Consider the following 16,924-nt stretch of genomic DNA (forward strand, 5'->3'; position numbering starts at 1 on the left):
AAGGAATCATTGTTTTAGTGTAAGTAGATCTTAAATATTTTGTGGGACATATGTCCACTAAAATGATACATTTAAAAAAAGATTTTATTTATCCATTTTAGACAGAGGAGAGGGGAGGGAGAAAGAGACAGAGAGAAACATCAGTGTGTGGTTGCCTCTTGCACACTCCCTACTGGGAACTTGGCTCACAACCCAGGCATGTGCCCCAACTGGGAATCAAACCAGGACCCCTCAGTTCACAGTCCAGTACTCAATCCACTGAGCCACACCAACCAGGGCCGATACAGTGTGTATATCTGAAATTCTGAGTTATTTGGGTGCCTGGTGTTTTGATTTGCTAAGTCTGGCAACTGTAGGCTGGTCTCAGGACCACGCCATCATCCTCTGTGGTGGGTTCCTGGAGCCTGGTCCTTGGAGGGCACCCAACCCTAAGACCTGAGTCCACTTCCCATCTCCTCTCTTCTTCTATCATACACTTGCCTGACCCTTGCGTGTGACACCTGTTGTGATAAGAACACCTGTACCCAGAGATAGATCTGGTGGCTGGAGTTGCAGGTGATATAAAGGGCGAGGTGGACATGAAGTGAGTGGGATAAACACCCCCACACGTGTCCCCCTAACCCAGTCTTCCTTCCGAAAATGACTCTGTTTAGTCATGTGCAGACACTGTGCTCTCCCACACAACCTCATGCCTTGGGACCGTGTGTGTGGTCGGTGCTAAGCTGCATAGGGGGGACACGCAGGTAAATATGACACAGTGTCTGGCTTCAAGGGCATCCAGATGGTAACTGAAGATTCAAAGAAAAAGAGAAGTACTGAAGTGCTCATAACTGTCACTCTTCACTCCCCTGCAAGCTGAGCAAATGTTCATGAGGGTCCCCTGGAAGGGGGGGTTACTTCTTCCTGGTGCTGCCAGGACAGGTGTCCTGCAGCAGGTGAAACCTAACTGTCCCTGCCCTGGCATCATAGTCACAGACTGGATGACTTGAATAACAGAAATTTATGTCCTTACAGTCCTGTGGAGAGTGGATGTTCAAGATCAAGATGTCCCTCCATGGCTGCTTTCTTCTGAGGCCTCTCTCTCTCTCTGGCTTTTTAGTTGGCTGTCTCCTCCCTGTGTTCTCCCATGGTTTTCTCTTTGTGTGTGTCTTGTGTTGTAATGGTCTCTACTCAGAAGGCCACCAGTCCTATGTTTCTAGGGCCACCCTCTGACCTTATTTTAACTGAATTACTTCCTGAATGGCCTATTCTCCAAAGAGTCACATTTTCAGGTACTGGAGGTTAAGACTTGAACACATCAGTTGGACGTGGGATACAATTTAGTTCAAAACATCCACTTTCCTCTTCACTCTGATCCCCAGTTCTCCATGCCCAACTGACTTTTGGGGGGAGAGCTGGGTCCCTTCTCTCAGGGGTGCTCATAGAGGGAGGGCCTCTCCAGGGAGGAGCAGGAAGGAGACCTGGTCCTTCTGGGGATTGTCCTGAGGGAGCTGAGGACCAGGAGAATGGTAACCTCTCCACCCTCAGGTGGCTTCTCTGCACCACCATCCAATCCTGCCCCTTCAACTGGAGAAGGGAGAGAAGACCCTCAGTCACCCCGGGGCTGAATGATGACAATCTGAGATTCTCCCGCTCCTCCAGGCTGACCCAAGGCCTTGCAACCCCAGCTCAGCCTGTATACCACCCTTGGGCTATTTCTCCCTTGGAACTTTAGAGCTGACCCCTCAGGTGTGGGGCTGAGGAGGACTCCAGGACGAGGTGGGGACAGCTTGGCAGCTCTACATGCAGAGCCACATTATCAGGGAGAAATGTAAAGAGGGAGGGGTCTGGGGACCCTTCAGTGACCCCCCCCATGGACTGACCCTCCCTCCTCCTGAAGGCAGATGCTAAGAAGCTCCTAGAAGTGGTCCTGAGACCCTCAGCTTTGCTCCCCCTTTCCCAGCAATACTGAGGGTTCTCTTTTCCTCTCCTCACATCACAGGAAAAGTCCTTCAAGGACCAGGCCTTCAAAAAAAGATTTTAAATTTTATTTATCTTTAGAGGGGAAGGGAAGGAGAGAGGGAGAGAAATATCAATGTATGTTTGCCTCTGGTGCGTCCCCTGCTGGGAACTGGCCTGGAACCCAGGTATGTGTCCTGAATGGGAATTGAACCGCAATCCTCTGATTCGCAGGCCCACGCTCAATCCACTGAGCTAAACCAGCCAGGGCAGAATCAGACCTTTATTGACCAGCCATCCTGCCCGGCCTCATCCCGCTGTGTTCTATCTGCACATCATTCAAACTTGTCCTGCCAAGGTCACCAAAAACCTCAAAGGGCTAAAACCCACAGTCGATCTTGGTTGAACTGGATGCTGCCCCCTCAGCAACATGAGATGTGCACAGTCACCTGTTTGCTTCTGAAGCACGAAAGTCCAGCTTCCGTGTCACCTAGAGCTGCCACCTTAGTCAAGGCACGATGCTCACGCTCTGTGTGAAGGTGCCTTTTCCTGTCTGAGTGCCGCCCATGACTTCCTGTGCCCCCCCCAGGGGGCGCTCCACCCACAAGCACAGACTGACCCCTGGGGAGCCCCAGGCACCGGCATAGGGGAAGTCACTGTTCTGGAGAAGAACAGCTGCACAGGGAGCCCACCCAGGTTCTGGACACGTTTGCAGATGTTGCCCTTCACAAAGGGCTGCATTCATTCTCGTTGCTGCCCCAGAGGATGACTGTGCCCCGTTCACTGCTACTCTATCGACTGAACTCCGCGGGGGGAGCATATAGACCAAACACCATCACCACCACTACCCCACCTGGCCCCCTGCAGACCCTCCAATATAAAACATGTCAGCATAGTCTCACTCTCACAGCCTCATTCTGAAATGACATGAACCCAGACGCACTCACCACGTGACATGCACGTCAGAAAACGTGCCGCTGTGGTGTCAGAGTCCAGGTGCGCTGTTATCACAGAACACTGTAGACCCGGCTGCTTAAAGAGGAAACATTCATTTACCTCAGTCCTGAGGGGTAGAAGTCCAAGATGAAGCTGCGGGCAGATTTTTGGCGTCTGTGAGGGTCCACTTCCTGGGTGACAGATATGGTCTCCTCACTGTGTCCTCACATGGTGGAGGGGGGGCCAGGGAGGTCTGTGAGGTCTCTTTAATATGGGACCATTTTTGAGGGCTTCACCTTCATGATCTAATCCCCTCGTAAAGGTCCCAGATGATTAGGTTTCAACATATGGTTTTGTGGGAGGCAGTCTGTGGTATGTGGGGGCGTTGTCACATCTTTGCTCTGTTCAGACTGGGGTCATGTGATGGCTTTCACCCTTTTCTCTCAAATCAAGAGAGCTTTTTGAGGCAAAATCTGTGGTCAGACAACCCATTTCACACCAATTTCTAGCAAAGGAAAAAATTTGCAAATCTCAGTACTTTGTGATGAGTGATAATTGTTACCTAGTAGTGGGTGTCAATTCCCAGGGTGAAGAATTCTTTTGCAAAAGCAAACACCAATTCTGTGTCACAGCCTGAGGCTGTCAGGGCTCTGATCCCTGCTGACTTCTCCAGCCTCTTGTCCTTTTACTCCATTATGTTTTCAAATCACCCTTTAAGAAAGACTGAGGCAGCCCCTGCTGGCACGGACGGACAGGCCTTGGCGTTCTCTTGCTGAACATAAACATCACAGGATGTGACACCAAAGTCAGGTGCCTGTGTCTGTGGTGGAACCAGACCACTCCAGTCATGTCTGAGTGCAGACCAAACAGAAACATCGTCTAAGCCACACTGTGACCCAACACTCCAATCTAGGGTGCTGTGAATGACTGCTGCTTATTGACCACCTGCAGCTCCAATTGCTGCCGTGGGCTGTAGGTTGTGCCCTCTCCACGTCCCTAAGTGAAGCTATAACTCCAATGCCATGGTATTTGGGGATGGAGCCTTTCAGAGGTGATCAGGTCAGGAAGTGGACTCCTCATGATGAAACTAGTGCCCTTATTGAAAGTCCCCAGGGAGCATCCTTGCCCTCCTCAGTGTGAGGACACGTTGAGGACAGGTTGCCTATTACCCAGGACATGTTCCCTTCTCAGACACCTAATCTGCTAGTGCCTTGATCTTCCACTTTCCAGCTTCAGGACTGTGAGTAAGGCCTGGCTGGGTGGCTCACTTGGTTGGAGTGTCATCCCATTCACCAAAAGGTTGGAGGTTCAATGCCCATTCAGGGCACATATGTAAGTTGCCATTTTAACCCCCCCTCGGAGCATTAATCGGAGGCAACTGAACAATGTTTCTCTCTCACATTGATATTTCTCTCTCTGTGTCTTTCCCTTGCTCTCTCTCTGTCTCAAATCAATAAATGTATTTTGTAAATCTTTAAAAAGTACCCTGGCTGGTGTGGCTCAGTGGATTGAGAGCGGGCGTGTGAACCACATGATCGCGGTTCGATTCCCAGTCAGGGCACATGCCTGGGTTGTGGGCCAGTTCCCAGCAGGGGACTCACGAGACGCAACCACACACTGATATTTCTCTCCTTCTCTCCTTCCCTTCCTCTCTAAAAAGATAAATAAATAAAATCTTTATAAAAAACTTTAAAAAGTGCTGTGCATAATATATTTCTGTTGTCTGTAAGCCTCTCGGCCAATAACACTATTGTAGAAATGGGCACAGATAAAAACAGACACCCAGGGGCCAAAGGCATCACTTAGTGAGACTGGCATTTATTTCTCTAACTGAAAACCTGATCAAGATATGGAGCATGTCTGTCACTCTAGAAGACACTACACAGCCTGGCTTTCCATTCGCTCCCAGCATCATCAGCCCACCATGCTTGAGTAATAGCCTAGGGCCCACAAGCTGGGAGGCATCATGGAGAGAGCTCTCACCTGGACTGTCCCTCTTCAGGGCAGACCTGGCAGGGATGAGCAACGCTGGCAGCCTGCTCCTCCTGGGAAGATACCATCACCTTCACCTTGGGATGGGAGAGGGAGCCCTGTGTTTTTGGCACCACCCACCAGGCCTGGAGTTCCCACAATGCTGAGCTGGAATGTGGGTGGCAGGGTGTAGATGCTGCTTCCAATGGCAAAGAACTCATTGTTCCTACCAAGGTTGTGTCAATTTTCCTCTTTTTAAAAAGATTTTATTTATTTATTTATTTATTTATTTATTTATTTATTTATTTATTTATTTATTTTTAGACAGAGGGGAAGGGAGGGAGAAAAAAAGGGAGAGCAACATCAAGTGTGGTGGCCTCTCGTGTGCCCTCTACTGGGGACCTGACCCACAACGCAGGCATGCGCCCTGACTGGAGCTTAAACAGGCAACCTTTCAGTTTGCAGGCCGGCACTCAATCTACCTAGCCACACCTGCAAGGATGTCAATTTTCTTAAATACATCTTTCATTTTCTGATGAAAGAAAAGAGCATTATGTGTGCTCTTAGAGCAATTTCCAGAGACCAGAAATGGTGGTTTATAGAAAAAAATTTCAACACTTATGCTTGTTTGAGTGAACACAGAGCCCATGGATCACCTCCTGTTAACATTTCAAAGTGGAACCAGCAGTATTATCCTGAAAGTCACAACTGGAAATGATCTGAATGTCCCTCAGCTGCTGAATGGATCAACAAACTGTTGTGTGTATCCCTACAGGGGAATGATATGTAATCACTGAGAACAAAATGTCACTATTTTAAATCAATACAATCAAGGTTATTAATTTTAAAAATACTGTACATGTACTCCAACATGGTTGAACCTCTAAAACACAACTTTCCCTGAAAGTATCAGACAAAGAGATTTGATTGGATTGTGTGTATATAAAATGCTGATTTAAAAAAAAAACATCATTAGAGACTGAAAGCAGATAATGACTTTTTAAAGATGGGAAAGGAGTAGGTATTAATTGTAAATCAGCTAAAAGGTCCTTCTAGCTAATCAAATGTGTGACCATGGTGGCAGAATTCTATTAATTTACTAAAAACATCGTTGAACTGTTTACTTACAATGAATTAACATTATGTTGCATAACTTATCCCACAATCAATATTTTAAAGTTTTTGCTGGGGACTTCTACTTCTGAGCATGGGGGACTAACAGGGTCCAGAATTATTTATTCTTTTGTAAACAATGCAACGATGAACAAAAATACAGGAATCTATATTTTTATACAAGAGAGAGAGAGAGACAGGGAGTATCCATGATCCTTGAAAGAAGACCAAATTCATACAGAGACCTCTAATCACCTAGGTTTTTGCTAGTGAGTTGTTTGCAAGGGCACACACCAAAAAGAACTAAAATTTTACTGAGCTGAGGAGGCATACATTGGACTTTAAAAGGACTGTCACAGCTAAAGCATGCACATCCAAGTTTTAGACAGAAAAACAGCATTGCAGAGAAAGGGTCCAAGGTTAAGTTGTTGGCAAAATACTACTCGGCATGTGCAAACCCCACGAGGACCCACAAGAACAATTTCTAAGGAGAGAACAATTACCAGACAGCTGTGAGATGGGAAATTCCTGGAGATCACAAAGGGCTTGGTCCTGTGCATAATCCTTCCAGACAGAGGGAAGATACTGCCTTTAATACATGGGCATTTAGCACTGGTTGGTGTGCTCAGTGGATTGAGTGCCAGCCTGCAAACCAAAGGGTTGCTGGTTTGATTCTCAGTCAGGGCACATGCATGGGTTGCGGGCAGGGGCCCCATTTGGGGGTGTGTGGGAGACAGCCACACATAAATGTTTCTCTTTCTCCCTCTCCCTTCCTTCCTTTCTCTCTAAAAATAAATAAATAAAATCTTTAGAATGTATATACATGGGCATTTAGTGGCTCTTCCAAAGGGCCATTGCATGCAATTGAAAGAATATTAATTCTAAAAAAAGGCTACACTAGACCTATCTTAGCAAAGAGGCTAATAATTAAAAAGCCTTAAAACTATTGGCTCAACATGAAAGTCACTTGACTGCCTTCCAGAGAAAGAACCAATGTTCTTCAAAGAAATTCAACAAGACCAAGCAGTCAGCCACATGAAGCTCACATTGTCCACCACTCAGTGAAAAATTACAAGACATATAAAGAAATATGAACCTACAGCACTTCACAGAAGAAAGCCATTCAGTTAATCATGCTCAGACATGACAAAGGAGACTGACCTGGCAGACAAACACATCGCAGACTTGTTGCAAATATGTCCCATATATTCAAGAATATAAAGAAAAACACTAGCATAATAAGAGAAGAAATAATAAGATTAAAAACCAAAGAAGTGCAACTTCTAGGGAAGATACATGACCTAAAATGCAAATGTCACTGGATGAGAATAACAACAGATTCAAATTGGTAGAATAATCAATAAACTCAAAGATGCAGCAATAGCTTTGGTTCTCACTGAAAAATACAGAGAAACAAAGGCTGAAGATGCTCAAGGCCCTTTGAGATAATATCAGGCAATGTAAATATGTAATATTTGAGACCCAGAGAAGAAGAGAGAGAGAGAATAAATACATGCATACTAATTAAATAAATATCAGCTTTCATTTTTTGTTTTTTTTTAAACATCAATGTGTGGTTGCCTCTCACACGCCCCCACTGGGGACCTGGCCCACAACCCAGGCATGTGCCCTGACTGGGAATTGAACAGGTGACCCTTTGGTTCGCAGGCCAGCACTCGATCCGCTGAACCATACCAACAAAGGCTGGCTTCCATTTTTACAAATATAATCACAGCTGTAAATTGACAGATTAAGATACTAAACAAACTCTCACCAGGATAATGTCTGTCTCTCCCTCTCTTTATCATAAGCACACATGCTGAGAACCCAGTAAGACAATTGATAATCACATCATTTAAACCCAGTAAATGCCAGAAAACATTAAAACCACCCATAGCAGGACATACTACAAAGAAAAAAGATAAAAATGACAGCAGAATTCTCATTAAAAATACTATGAAAGCCAAAAGAAGGTGAAGAACTAAAAGAACAAAATATTTTCCTAGCATTCCTCTTTCAAGGAAATTAGGGATGGGGGGGCCAGTGTGGGTAGGAAAATGGACACAACCGTTCTGGAACAATAATTTTTTTAAGTTAAAAAATGGAGGCAATGGTACTTGAACATCAATAAAGAAAAAAAAAGAAAGAAAGAAAGAAAAATATCTTCCCAAAGCTCATGGAAACATTTTCAGGCAAAGATTGGCTGGGAGAACTGATCACCACTATCCCTGCAAGAACTGTACAGAAAGATCTTCGGATTCAAGGTAAACAAACAGGAGGTAAAAATGGAGAAAGATGGTCAAAAGACAGAGACTTCCAATTGGAACATAAGTAAGAACTAGAGGTGCAACGTACAACGTGATAACAGCAGCTGACTTTTCCGCATAGCACAGAGGAAACTTGTTAGGAAAGTCAGGGCTGAGTTCTCATTACAGAGAGAAATATGTTTTCCTTTTTTGCCCCCTGAGTTTTTATTGCATCTATATGAGAAGGTAGATGTTATTTGGACCTGCTGTGCTAATCCCTCCACAATGTAGGTAAATAAAACCGCCATGCTATGTGCCTTACACATATACACTGATGTTTCTATTTTCCATAAAATTAGAAAAAAGGAAACTATAGAGAAAAAACTGTACTTGAAAAATAACTAAATAAAATTTTTAAAAATCCATATTAAAAAAAAGGAAACTAATACTATAGAGAAATCTGAATGCCCACAAAGAGATAAGGGGCACTTGAACAGGTTGGTGCTTTTTCTAATTGAAAATCATTGTAAAACTGCTTACAAAGAATACATTCTGGGATTTAGAACAATATATTATGGGGCTGAATGATGGGCTAATCAGAACCACATTAAGGTAAGCACACAGAAGCAAAATATTACATGAAGTAATATTTTACTAAGAAATTGAAATTAGCACTGACATCTTTATCCAGCTCCCACTGGCCCTCCATCCACTGAAATGAAGCTACCAGAAAGAGTCGTGGGAACCAGAGGTGAATGGTGATTTCTGAATGGGACACAATGGTGAGATCGATCCTTCTCCACCTGCTAGGGCTCTGGAGCCCAGACCCTAGCATCACCTCCAGGACAGGGCTCAATCTCCTCATGCAGCTTCTTCCTCTAAGGAGCCTCTAAACCTGTGGGGGAAACAAGTTCTGAAATGACATGCCAGTTCTGTGGAGGGTTTGCTCTGGGGAGAACAAGATATGTGAAGCCACAGTGGCGTCCCCAAATCCAGAATACCTTGAGAAACCCACTCACCTGGTGTAGTAGAGCCAGGTGAGGCAATAGGTAAGAAGGAAGCCAGCCCCCATGAGAGCCCCTCTGATCAGGGTGAGGACCAGGGGCCAGGAGCCCTGCTGCTCCCCACAGACCTGGTGGGAGGTACAGGAAACACCTGAAAGAGGAAGAGGAAGAGGAAGAAAGAGAGAGGTATGAGTTTCCTTAAGTGGACACCTCAGTCCTGATTGAAGCCTTACCACTGCCCCCTTAGATCACAGGGGTCCTGCTAATACTCACCCTGCACAGCTAGGTTCAGGGAGACATGGTAGATTTGCAGGTGCTGAGCTTGGCAGGTGAACTCCCCTGCATCTGCCACCATGACCTGAGGCAGCTCCAGGATCCCCGGGTCCGAGGGCTTGAAGGGGCTCAGAGTCAGGCTCCTCCTGGACGAGCTTGGCATCCCCGGGTCATTGCCATCTGTCTCACAGACCAAGTGCAGGGACTGGCCCTCCTGGACATGCAGGGAGGTGGTGTTGCCCAGAACCTCTGGAACTAGGGAGACACAGAGAGACCGAGGTCAGGGTTGAGAGCTGCTCTCTCCTGTACCCACCCCCAGACACAGGGATGGGAAACAGCATCTCTGAGACAAGAACAGCTAGCAAGGGCCAGTGGGGGTGAAGGTGCATGAGGTGAGGTGTGGGCAGGAGAGGCCAGCTGCTACTCCCAGAACTGGGGGTGGCATTTGAGGAAGAGTTAGTCACATGAACACCTGGGAGAGCACCCACAGTGGGTAGACTTTGATGTGAGAAGCTGTGCAGAGGTGCTGATGCATGTAGGGCTGGCCATTGGAGGCTCACACACAGGTGAAGCTCTCAGTCTCTCCCCTGAGGGAGGAGGGAGCAAGGTGAGTTCTGAACAGAGAGGGAATTGGGTCACATGTGAGGTATGTAGAGATGACTTGGGGGCCCAAACTGTGGCAGACTGAAGGAGGAGAACCTGGAGGCTGGAGGTCACAGAGGAGGCTGGCCCAGGTCCAGGTCTCTGTCGTGTCTGGGTGAGAGAGAGGACAGAGGCTTGAGGTGAAGCTGGGTGGCTGTGGGGACTGAGGAAGTTTGAAATCTGAGGCCTTTGCAGGCTGTCAAGTTTGCAGAACTGGGTGAGTCCTGGGGAGTGCTGGGCAAACACAGGGATGCCTGAAGTGACTTTCCAGACATTGAGTCACGTCCCTCAGGCAGGAAGGGCCCTCCCCGGGGGTGCAGAGGACCCTCGGGGTGATCTGGGCAGCACAGAGCTTTGTGAGGGTCTTTAGGGAAGGGGTAGGATGGGAGCACTGGGGTAGGGAGATTCCCCTGAGGGGTCAGACAGAAAGGGGCTGGTAACTGGGCACACAGCTGTAGACTGGTCTTTTTGAAGGAGAGGGACAAGGCACAGCCAGGGAGAGGCAAGGAGTCAGGAAGAGGACAGGTGTCACAGGAAAGTGTGGCCAGGTCGGGGGTGAGGGAGCAACCAGAGGCAACAGTGAAAGGTCAAGTAGAAATTCACAGGAAATCTAGGGAGACCTGGCAGGGAACAGGGGGGAACAGGGCAGAGGTGGGACTAGAGAGTGGATAAGGGTGATGGGGCTTCATTCTGCCCAAGGTCAGATCATGTGCCTCCCGTGCCCTCTGACCTCCATTCCACCCCAGGCCTCTCTCACCTGTGCTGTTTCCCTGGAACACGCAGATAGTCAGTTTCCATGGAGTATCTGGAGGAGAAATAAGTAATTGGCCACATGCAGTATGATGGGCTGATTAGGAGCAAGGTGGTAGGTCTGGGTGTTTTCTTCATCCTCACCCTAGCCATGCCTCCAAGAACAGTCCCCAAGTATCCTACACCCAGGCCCTCCACCCTCAGGGACCCAGTGTCCCTACTGGGTGCTCACAGGTAACGTTGAACTTGACGGTCTTCTCCTTGATCTCAGCACCCTCCAAGGCCACCCGACAGGTGAGGTTGGTGCCGTGGTGCTGGGGCCCTGATGTGAAGGTGAACACTGAGTAGTTGGGAGTCAGGGGACCCAGGGGAGTGCGGTTGGCCCCCATCCAGGAGAAGATGGGTGTCCCTCTGTCACAGTCCCATGACGCTGTACAGGTAATGTTGTTGAGGTGGCCAGATTTCAAAATCCCCTGGATGTGGATGTCAGGTGTTGGTGTGTGAGCTGGGGAAGAAAGAGACAGAGACCCAGGCCCAGGAGGTGGGGTCCCCAAGTGTGCTCCTAACTGCAGCCTCTGTGCCAGGCCAACCCCAAGGTCTCCCTGAGTCTACCCCAGGATGAGAGTAATCAGGTTCCTTTCCAGCCCAGGAGCCCTCAGGACCCAGCCATGCGTCCTCACCTTGTCCCTGTTTCTTATCTGTCATGTGAACAGAGATCCAGTGATATGTGTAACCGTATCTCGCATAGAACCCTCACTCCACTGTGAAAAAGTATGTCCCATTGTCCCCTCTCTCTGTGTCTCTGATGTGCAGGGAGCAGTTGCCAGTCCGGGGATTCCCCATGAGTTGGAATCGGCCCTGGGTCTCCTGTTGCACTTTACGACTGGGGTTGTTTGTGGCCACAGGATCATCCTGGTCTGTGTCGGCCCCTTCCTGGAACCAGTAGCCGTAAGCTGGGGTAGACTCATTCCAGCCATCCCGGGGGTAGAAGAAGGTGCAGGGCACAGAGACACACAGGCCCTCCTGCACCGTCACAGACTCCTGCACAGACAGCGGGAATCCTGGATGCTGAGCCATGGATCCTGCAGGGAAAGGAGGGTGGGCCACAGACTCTATCCCAGCCCACAGGCTCTTCCCCAGGGTACCCACCTGCCAACAGCAGGGCCAACAGCAGCCACAGCATCTCTGGGTTCCTGTAAGTAAAAAGAGAAGGAAGGAAGTGGGAACAGAGCTGTGGGGAGCGAGCCCCATAGAAGCTGAGCAGGAGCATTGGGCCTCCCCCTGTTCACTGAAGAGGAACTTCAGATATGGAGCTTGTCCCCTCTGTGCACAGAGCTGGCAGAAACCCACAGGCCAGAGACCATGGAGACCTGCCCAGAGAGGAGAAGCAAGGGAGCAGACCCAAGGTCCTGCCCCATCTTGGGCAGGACCAAAGCAGGACCAGGACCTTGAGGACTTGAGAATGGGACACCTGATCTCCTAAGGCCCTTCCATCCAAGGGGCTTTTCTGAGCTCTGGTGTGTACACCAGGGAGCTGTGTGGACCTGGAGTTCACAGCCTCATCCAGACCCTCAGGTGGTCATTCCTGCAAAGTGGAGAATTCATGTCTGTGTGAGCAGCTAAGGCAGAAGAAACAAGGGGTCCTGGTGCCGCAAAGGCAGCACCCACTCATCCTCCATCCTTTCATCCACCCACCAAACACTCAGTGAGCATCTAAGTGGAGGCTGGCTGGAGACAGGAAGGGATACATGGACCTGGTCATGTCCGTGAGTTAGTCTCCACCCAGTAGTGTCACTTTGTCCCCAAACACAGTACTGTTGGTCTTCGGAGCTGAAGTTCCAGGTGAATTGGTCATGTGTCCCTGTGGCATGCTGAGTATTTCCTCTAAATATGAGTGTGCCTTTTCCTTTCTGTAGTCTAGTTAAAAAGAACTCTATTCAAGTTGCAAAACTGAGAATGCTACGCCCATTAAACAACTACTCCCTATTGTCCTTGTCACAATGATGGAGATCTTTCCCCAGACGGGAATCACAGGGCCTGGGGGAAGAGCTGTCACCTACCATGTGGTCCTGGGAGTCCAGGGAGGTCCCTCCATTTACCACGTTGCTCTTGGTTCTCCCAGCCCTCCCCTTGACTTTCACTTCCCCTGTGCAAAAAGGGCTTCCTGCTTCTTCTGCACCTGTCTGTGCCTGTTGTTCATCCTGGTTGCAGGTGCTGCAGCATAATTCTTTTTTATTTCCAAATAAATTTTTCAGTTATATTTTATTGTTTATGTTATTACAGTTATCCCATTTTTCCATTTGTCCCCTCCACACAACCCAGCCACTATGACTCTCTCAGGCAATCTCTACATCACTGTCCATGTCTCTGGGTCATGCATATATGGTTTTTGGCTGTTCTATTCTCTATGTTGTACTGTACATCCCCATACTCTATAACTACCAATTTGTACATCTTAATTCCCTCACCTTTTTCTCCCATCCTCCCAACCTCCCCCCACAATCTGTCAACCATCAAAATGTTCTCTATATTTATGATTCAGTTTCTGTTGTGCTCACTTGTTTATTTTATTTTTTAGATTCAGTTGTCGATAAGTATGTATTTATTGGCATTTTATCATTCATATTTTGGTTCTTCTTAACATTTCATATAATACTGATTTGGTGATGATGAGCTTTTTAAGCTTTTGCTTGTGTGGGAAGCTCTTTATCTGTCCTTTGATTCTAAAAGATAGTATTGCTCGGTAGAGTAATCTTAGTTGTAGGTCATTGCTTTTCATCATGTTTAATATTTCTTGCCAACTCCTTCTAACCTGCCAAGTTTCTTTTGAGAAATAAGCTGACGGTCTTATGGGAGCTCCCTTGTAGGTAACTATTTTTCTCTTGATGCCTTTAAGATTACCTGTTTGTGTTGAACCTTTGGCACTTTGAAGTGTCTTAGTGTGGGCCTTTTGAGGTTCATCTTGTTTGGGACTCTGTGCTTTCTGGACTTCTATGTCTATTTCCTTCACCAACTTAAAGAAGTCTTCCGTCATTATTTTTTCAAATAGGTTTCCGATTTCTCACTCTCTCTCTTCTCTTTCTGGCACCCTCATGGTGCAAATATTTGTATGCTTGATTCTCTCAGAGACTCCTTAAACTATCCTCATATTTTGGGGTTATTTTTTCTTCTTGCCATTCTGATTTTTTTTTTTGCTTCCTACATCCCAATAGATGATTTGATTCTTGGCTTCATTCACTCTACTGTTGATACCCTATAAGTTGTTCTGTATTTCAATTAATGTATCCTTTGTTTCGGATTGGATCTTTTTTATGCTGTTGAGGTTCTCACCAAGTTCATTGAGCATTCTTATAGCTAGTGTTTTGAACTCTGCATCTAGTAGATTGCTTATCTCCATTTTGTTTAGTTCTTCTGGAGTTTTGTTCAGTTCTTTCATTTGGGCCATATTTCTTTGTCTCCTAATTTTGGCAGCTTCCCTGTGTTTGTTTCTATGTAGTAGGTAGAACTAGGTCACCCAGGCTTGACAGAGTGGCCTAATGTCATAGGTGTCCTGTAGGGTCCAGCAGCACAACCTCCCCTATTGCCCAAGCTGGGTACCCACAGTGTGTTCACCACATGAGCTGTGTACACCTTCTTTGTGTAGATGAGCCTTGATTACTGTTGGCACATGCAAGATCAGCCACTGCTTGTGTTCTGTCCAGGGTTACTCAGCATAAGCTACAAATCAGTCTGAAAATGGCTGCTGCTAATGCCTGGTTTGGAGGTTCCCAGAAAAGGCTCAGCTGTGAAGCAAAGCCAGCTGCTGCTCGTGCCAGGCCTGGGGCAACTTAGGGAGAGGTAAGGTACTTACTGAAGCCAGATGCTGCTTGTTTTAGAGTTTAGAAAAATCTGAATCATGGGCCAAGACAAACCATTCATATGAAAAAGCCACTCAAAAACACTTCAGTGGGCCCCAAAACTGAGTGGAGCAGGTCCTCAGGAAATCACCAGGGTGGGGCAAACAGTGTGAGCAGATAGATGAATCTCAGACATGACACCTGTCTGATGGCTCTGTGGTTGTAGTGGGGAAGGCTCAGAAAAGGAACAACAGCCCCTGCCAGTACTTCTCTCTGGGAGAAAGCTGATGCCAGACTATTCAGTTCCTCCACATATGTCTCTGATGCATTTCAATCTGCTGTCCCCATGCTGGAGCTCAAAGGAAGTGAGTCTAAGTAAGCCTGTGCATGGGCCCTATAAGACCCCAGGGACTCCAGGGAGTTCTGTCTTCCAAAGCCTTACTTCACTGATTTTTTACAGCCAGAAGTTATGGGGACTTATGTTCCCAGCACAAGAACCCTGAGCTGGGGAGTCTAGTGTGGAGCTGGGACTCCTCACTCCTGAGATATCCCTCCCAATTTTTATCCACTACACATGCCTGGGGGGGGGCCAGTCTGTTCTGAGTCTATGCCCCTCTTTCCAGTATCCATGTGATTTTTTCTTTAATTCTGTAGCTGGAGGACTTCTATTTGGCTCCACTTATGATAGTTCTGAACAATGGTTGTCCTATAGTTTAATTGTTATTTTGATGTGGTTGTGCAAACCCCATTTACTTACACTCCCATCTTGACCCCCAATAAATTCTTTTTGGTGACTGATGCCCAGTCAAAATTTGTTTATAGTCAACTCTCCACCTGCCAGCCACTGACAACTATGATTCTATATTCTGTCTCAAGAAATATGATCACATAAAAAACCTTATATAATTGAAGCACATTACTTTTCCTTTCATATGATGTGTTTATTTCACTGACCACATGTCCTCAAGATACATCCAGGTGATAGCAGGTGACAGAAATCCTTTAATTTTTAATGCTGAATAATGTTCTTTTTTTATGTTCTACTTTTTAAAAAGATTTTATTTATCTTTAGAGGGGAAGGGAAGGACAGAGGAAGAGAAATATCAATGTATGGTTGCCTCTCATGCATCCCCTGCTGGCTGGCCTGCAACCCAGGCATGTGTCTTGACTGGGAATCGAACCACAATCCTTTGGTTCACAGGCCCATGCTCAATCCACTGAGCTGCACCAGCCAGGGCTGAATAATGTTCTATGGTTGTATAACTTACATTATGTTTACAAATTCATCTGTTGTGGGACGCTTGCAACATTTTGGCTGTTGTGAACAATACTGCTCTGGACAGGAGTGTGCATAACTCTTTTAGAGTCTTTATTTTCAGTTTGTAGGACATATAGCCATAAGTGGAATTGCTGAATTGTATGTTGATTCTATTTTCAATTTTTTGAGGAGCCTTCATACGCTTAGCTACCCCACCCCCCATTTTCCCTCATCATCCAGTGGATACACACATTAACATCCACAGTCTATGCCCATCTCCTGATCTCTAGACCTTCATCTCCACCTCTCTCCCTGACATCCTTCGTTAAATATCAAGTGACTGCTCGAAATGCATGTCACCCTCAAAACCCTGTTCTCTGAGTCCTGCATGCCACACAAGTCCATCCACCCAGGTGCTCCAGGAGAATACTTTGGCACCACCCTTGCCCCTCTCTTTCCTCACTACCCACATACATTAGAAAATTCAGTGAACTTGACCTTCAAATTATATCCTCCTTCTTGCACTGTGATCCTGGTCCTGGGGCCATCACCTCCTGCCAATCCTACTGTGCTGCTGCTCCTTTGTGCTGCCCGGGGCTAAGTCCAGATGACTATGGACAGAACAGCCATTGGGATCCTGGTAAAACAGGGACTAGTCTCATATCAACTCTCCTCAAGGCTCCAGAATCTTCCATGGGGTCTGCAGCCCACTGTGCCCACACCCATGCCTCCCTGGGCTGTCACATTGGCCCCTTGTTTCCACAACACCAACCCTACTTCTGCCTCACAGCCACTGCACTTAGTGTTCTTCCTTTTTTCCCCGCTCTTTTTGGGAACTTTTCTCTTAAATATACAAACTGCTTCCTCCTTCCCCCTATTCTTTATTCAGACATCACCTCTGCACACACTAAAAAACAAAAAACCTCAACCTCATATGTCACATGGCCATTTCTCTAT

General features: G+C 47.0%; 1 protein-coding gene across 1 annotated transcript; it reads right to left on the bottom strand.

Annotated features, from left to right (window-relative positions):
• Positions 1–8,885: 8,885 nt before the first annotated feature.
• LOC119053774 (sialic acid-binding Ig-like lectin 14) lies at positions 8,886–12,385 on the bottom strand. The gene is made up of 8 exons (XM_053659769.1): positions 12,321–12,385; positions 12,023–12,066; positions 11,106–11,378; positions 10,881–10,928; positions 10,181–10,234; positions 9,482–9,736; positions 9,224–9,359; positions 8,886–9,099 (listed from the first exon to the last, which is right to left on the bottom strand). The coding sequence occupies exons 2-8, from the start codon at positions 12,054–12,056 to the stop codon at positions 9,066–9,068; spliced, it is 834 nt and encodes a 277-aa protein (XP_053515744.1). The 5' UTR covers positions 12,057–12,066; positions 12,321–12,385; the 3' UTR covers positions 8,886–9,065.
• Between the last annotated feature and the right edge of the window lie 4,539 nt (positions 12,386–16,924).

This window comes from Artibeus jamaicensis, unplaced genomic scaffold (genome assembly GCF_021234435.1).
Source record: "Artibeus jamaicensis isolate MK-2021 breed Jamaican fruit bat unplaced genomic scaffold, CSHL_Jam_final scaffold_804, whole genome shotgun sequence".
In the NCBI taxonomy this organism is placed as follows: domain Eukaryota; kingdom Metazoa; phylum Chordata; class Mammalia; order Chiroptera; family Phyllostomidae; genus Artibeus; species Artibeus jamaicensis.

What these genes read in the sequence shown, in the direction of transcription:
- LOC119053774 (XM_053659769.1), bottom strand. Translation starts at nt 12,056, where the DNA reads ATGCTGTGGCTGCTGTTGGCCCTGCTGTTGGCAG. An exon ending in CGTCAAGTTCAACGTTACCT is followed by an intron (nt 10,929 to 11,105) that starts GTGAGCACCCAG and finishes TTTCTCCTCCAG; the next exon opens with ATACTCCATGGAAACTGACT. An exon ending in GTTCCAGGGAAACAGCACAG is followed by an intron (nt 10,235 to 10,880) that starts GTGAGAGAGGCC and finishes TCTCTCACCCAG; the next exon opens with ACACGACAGAGACCTGGACC.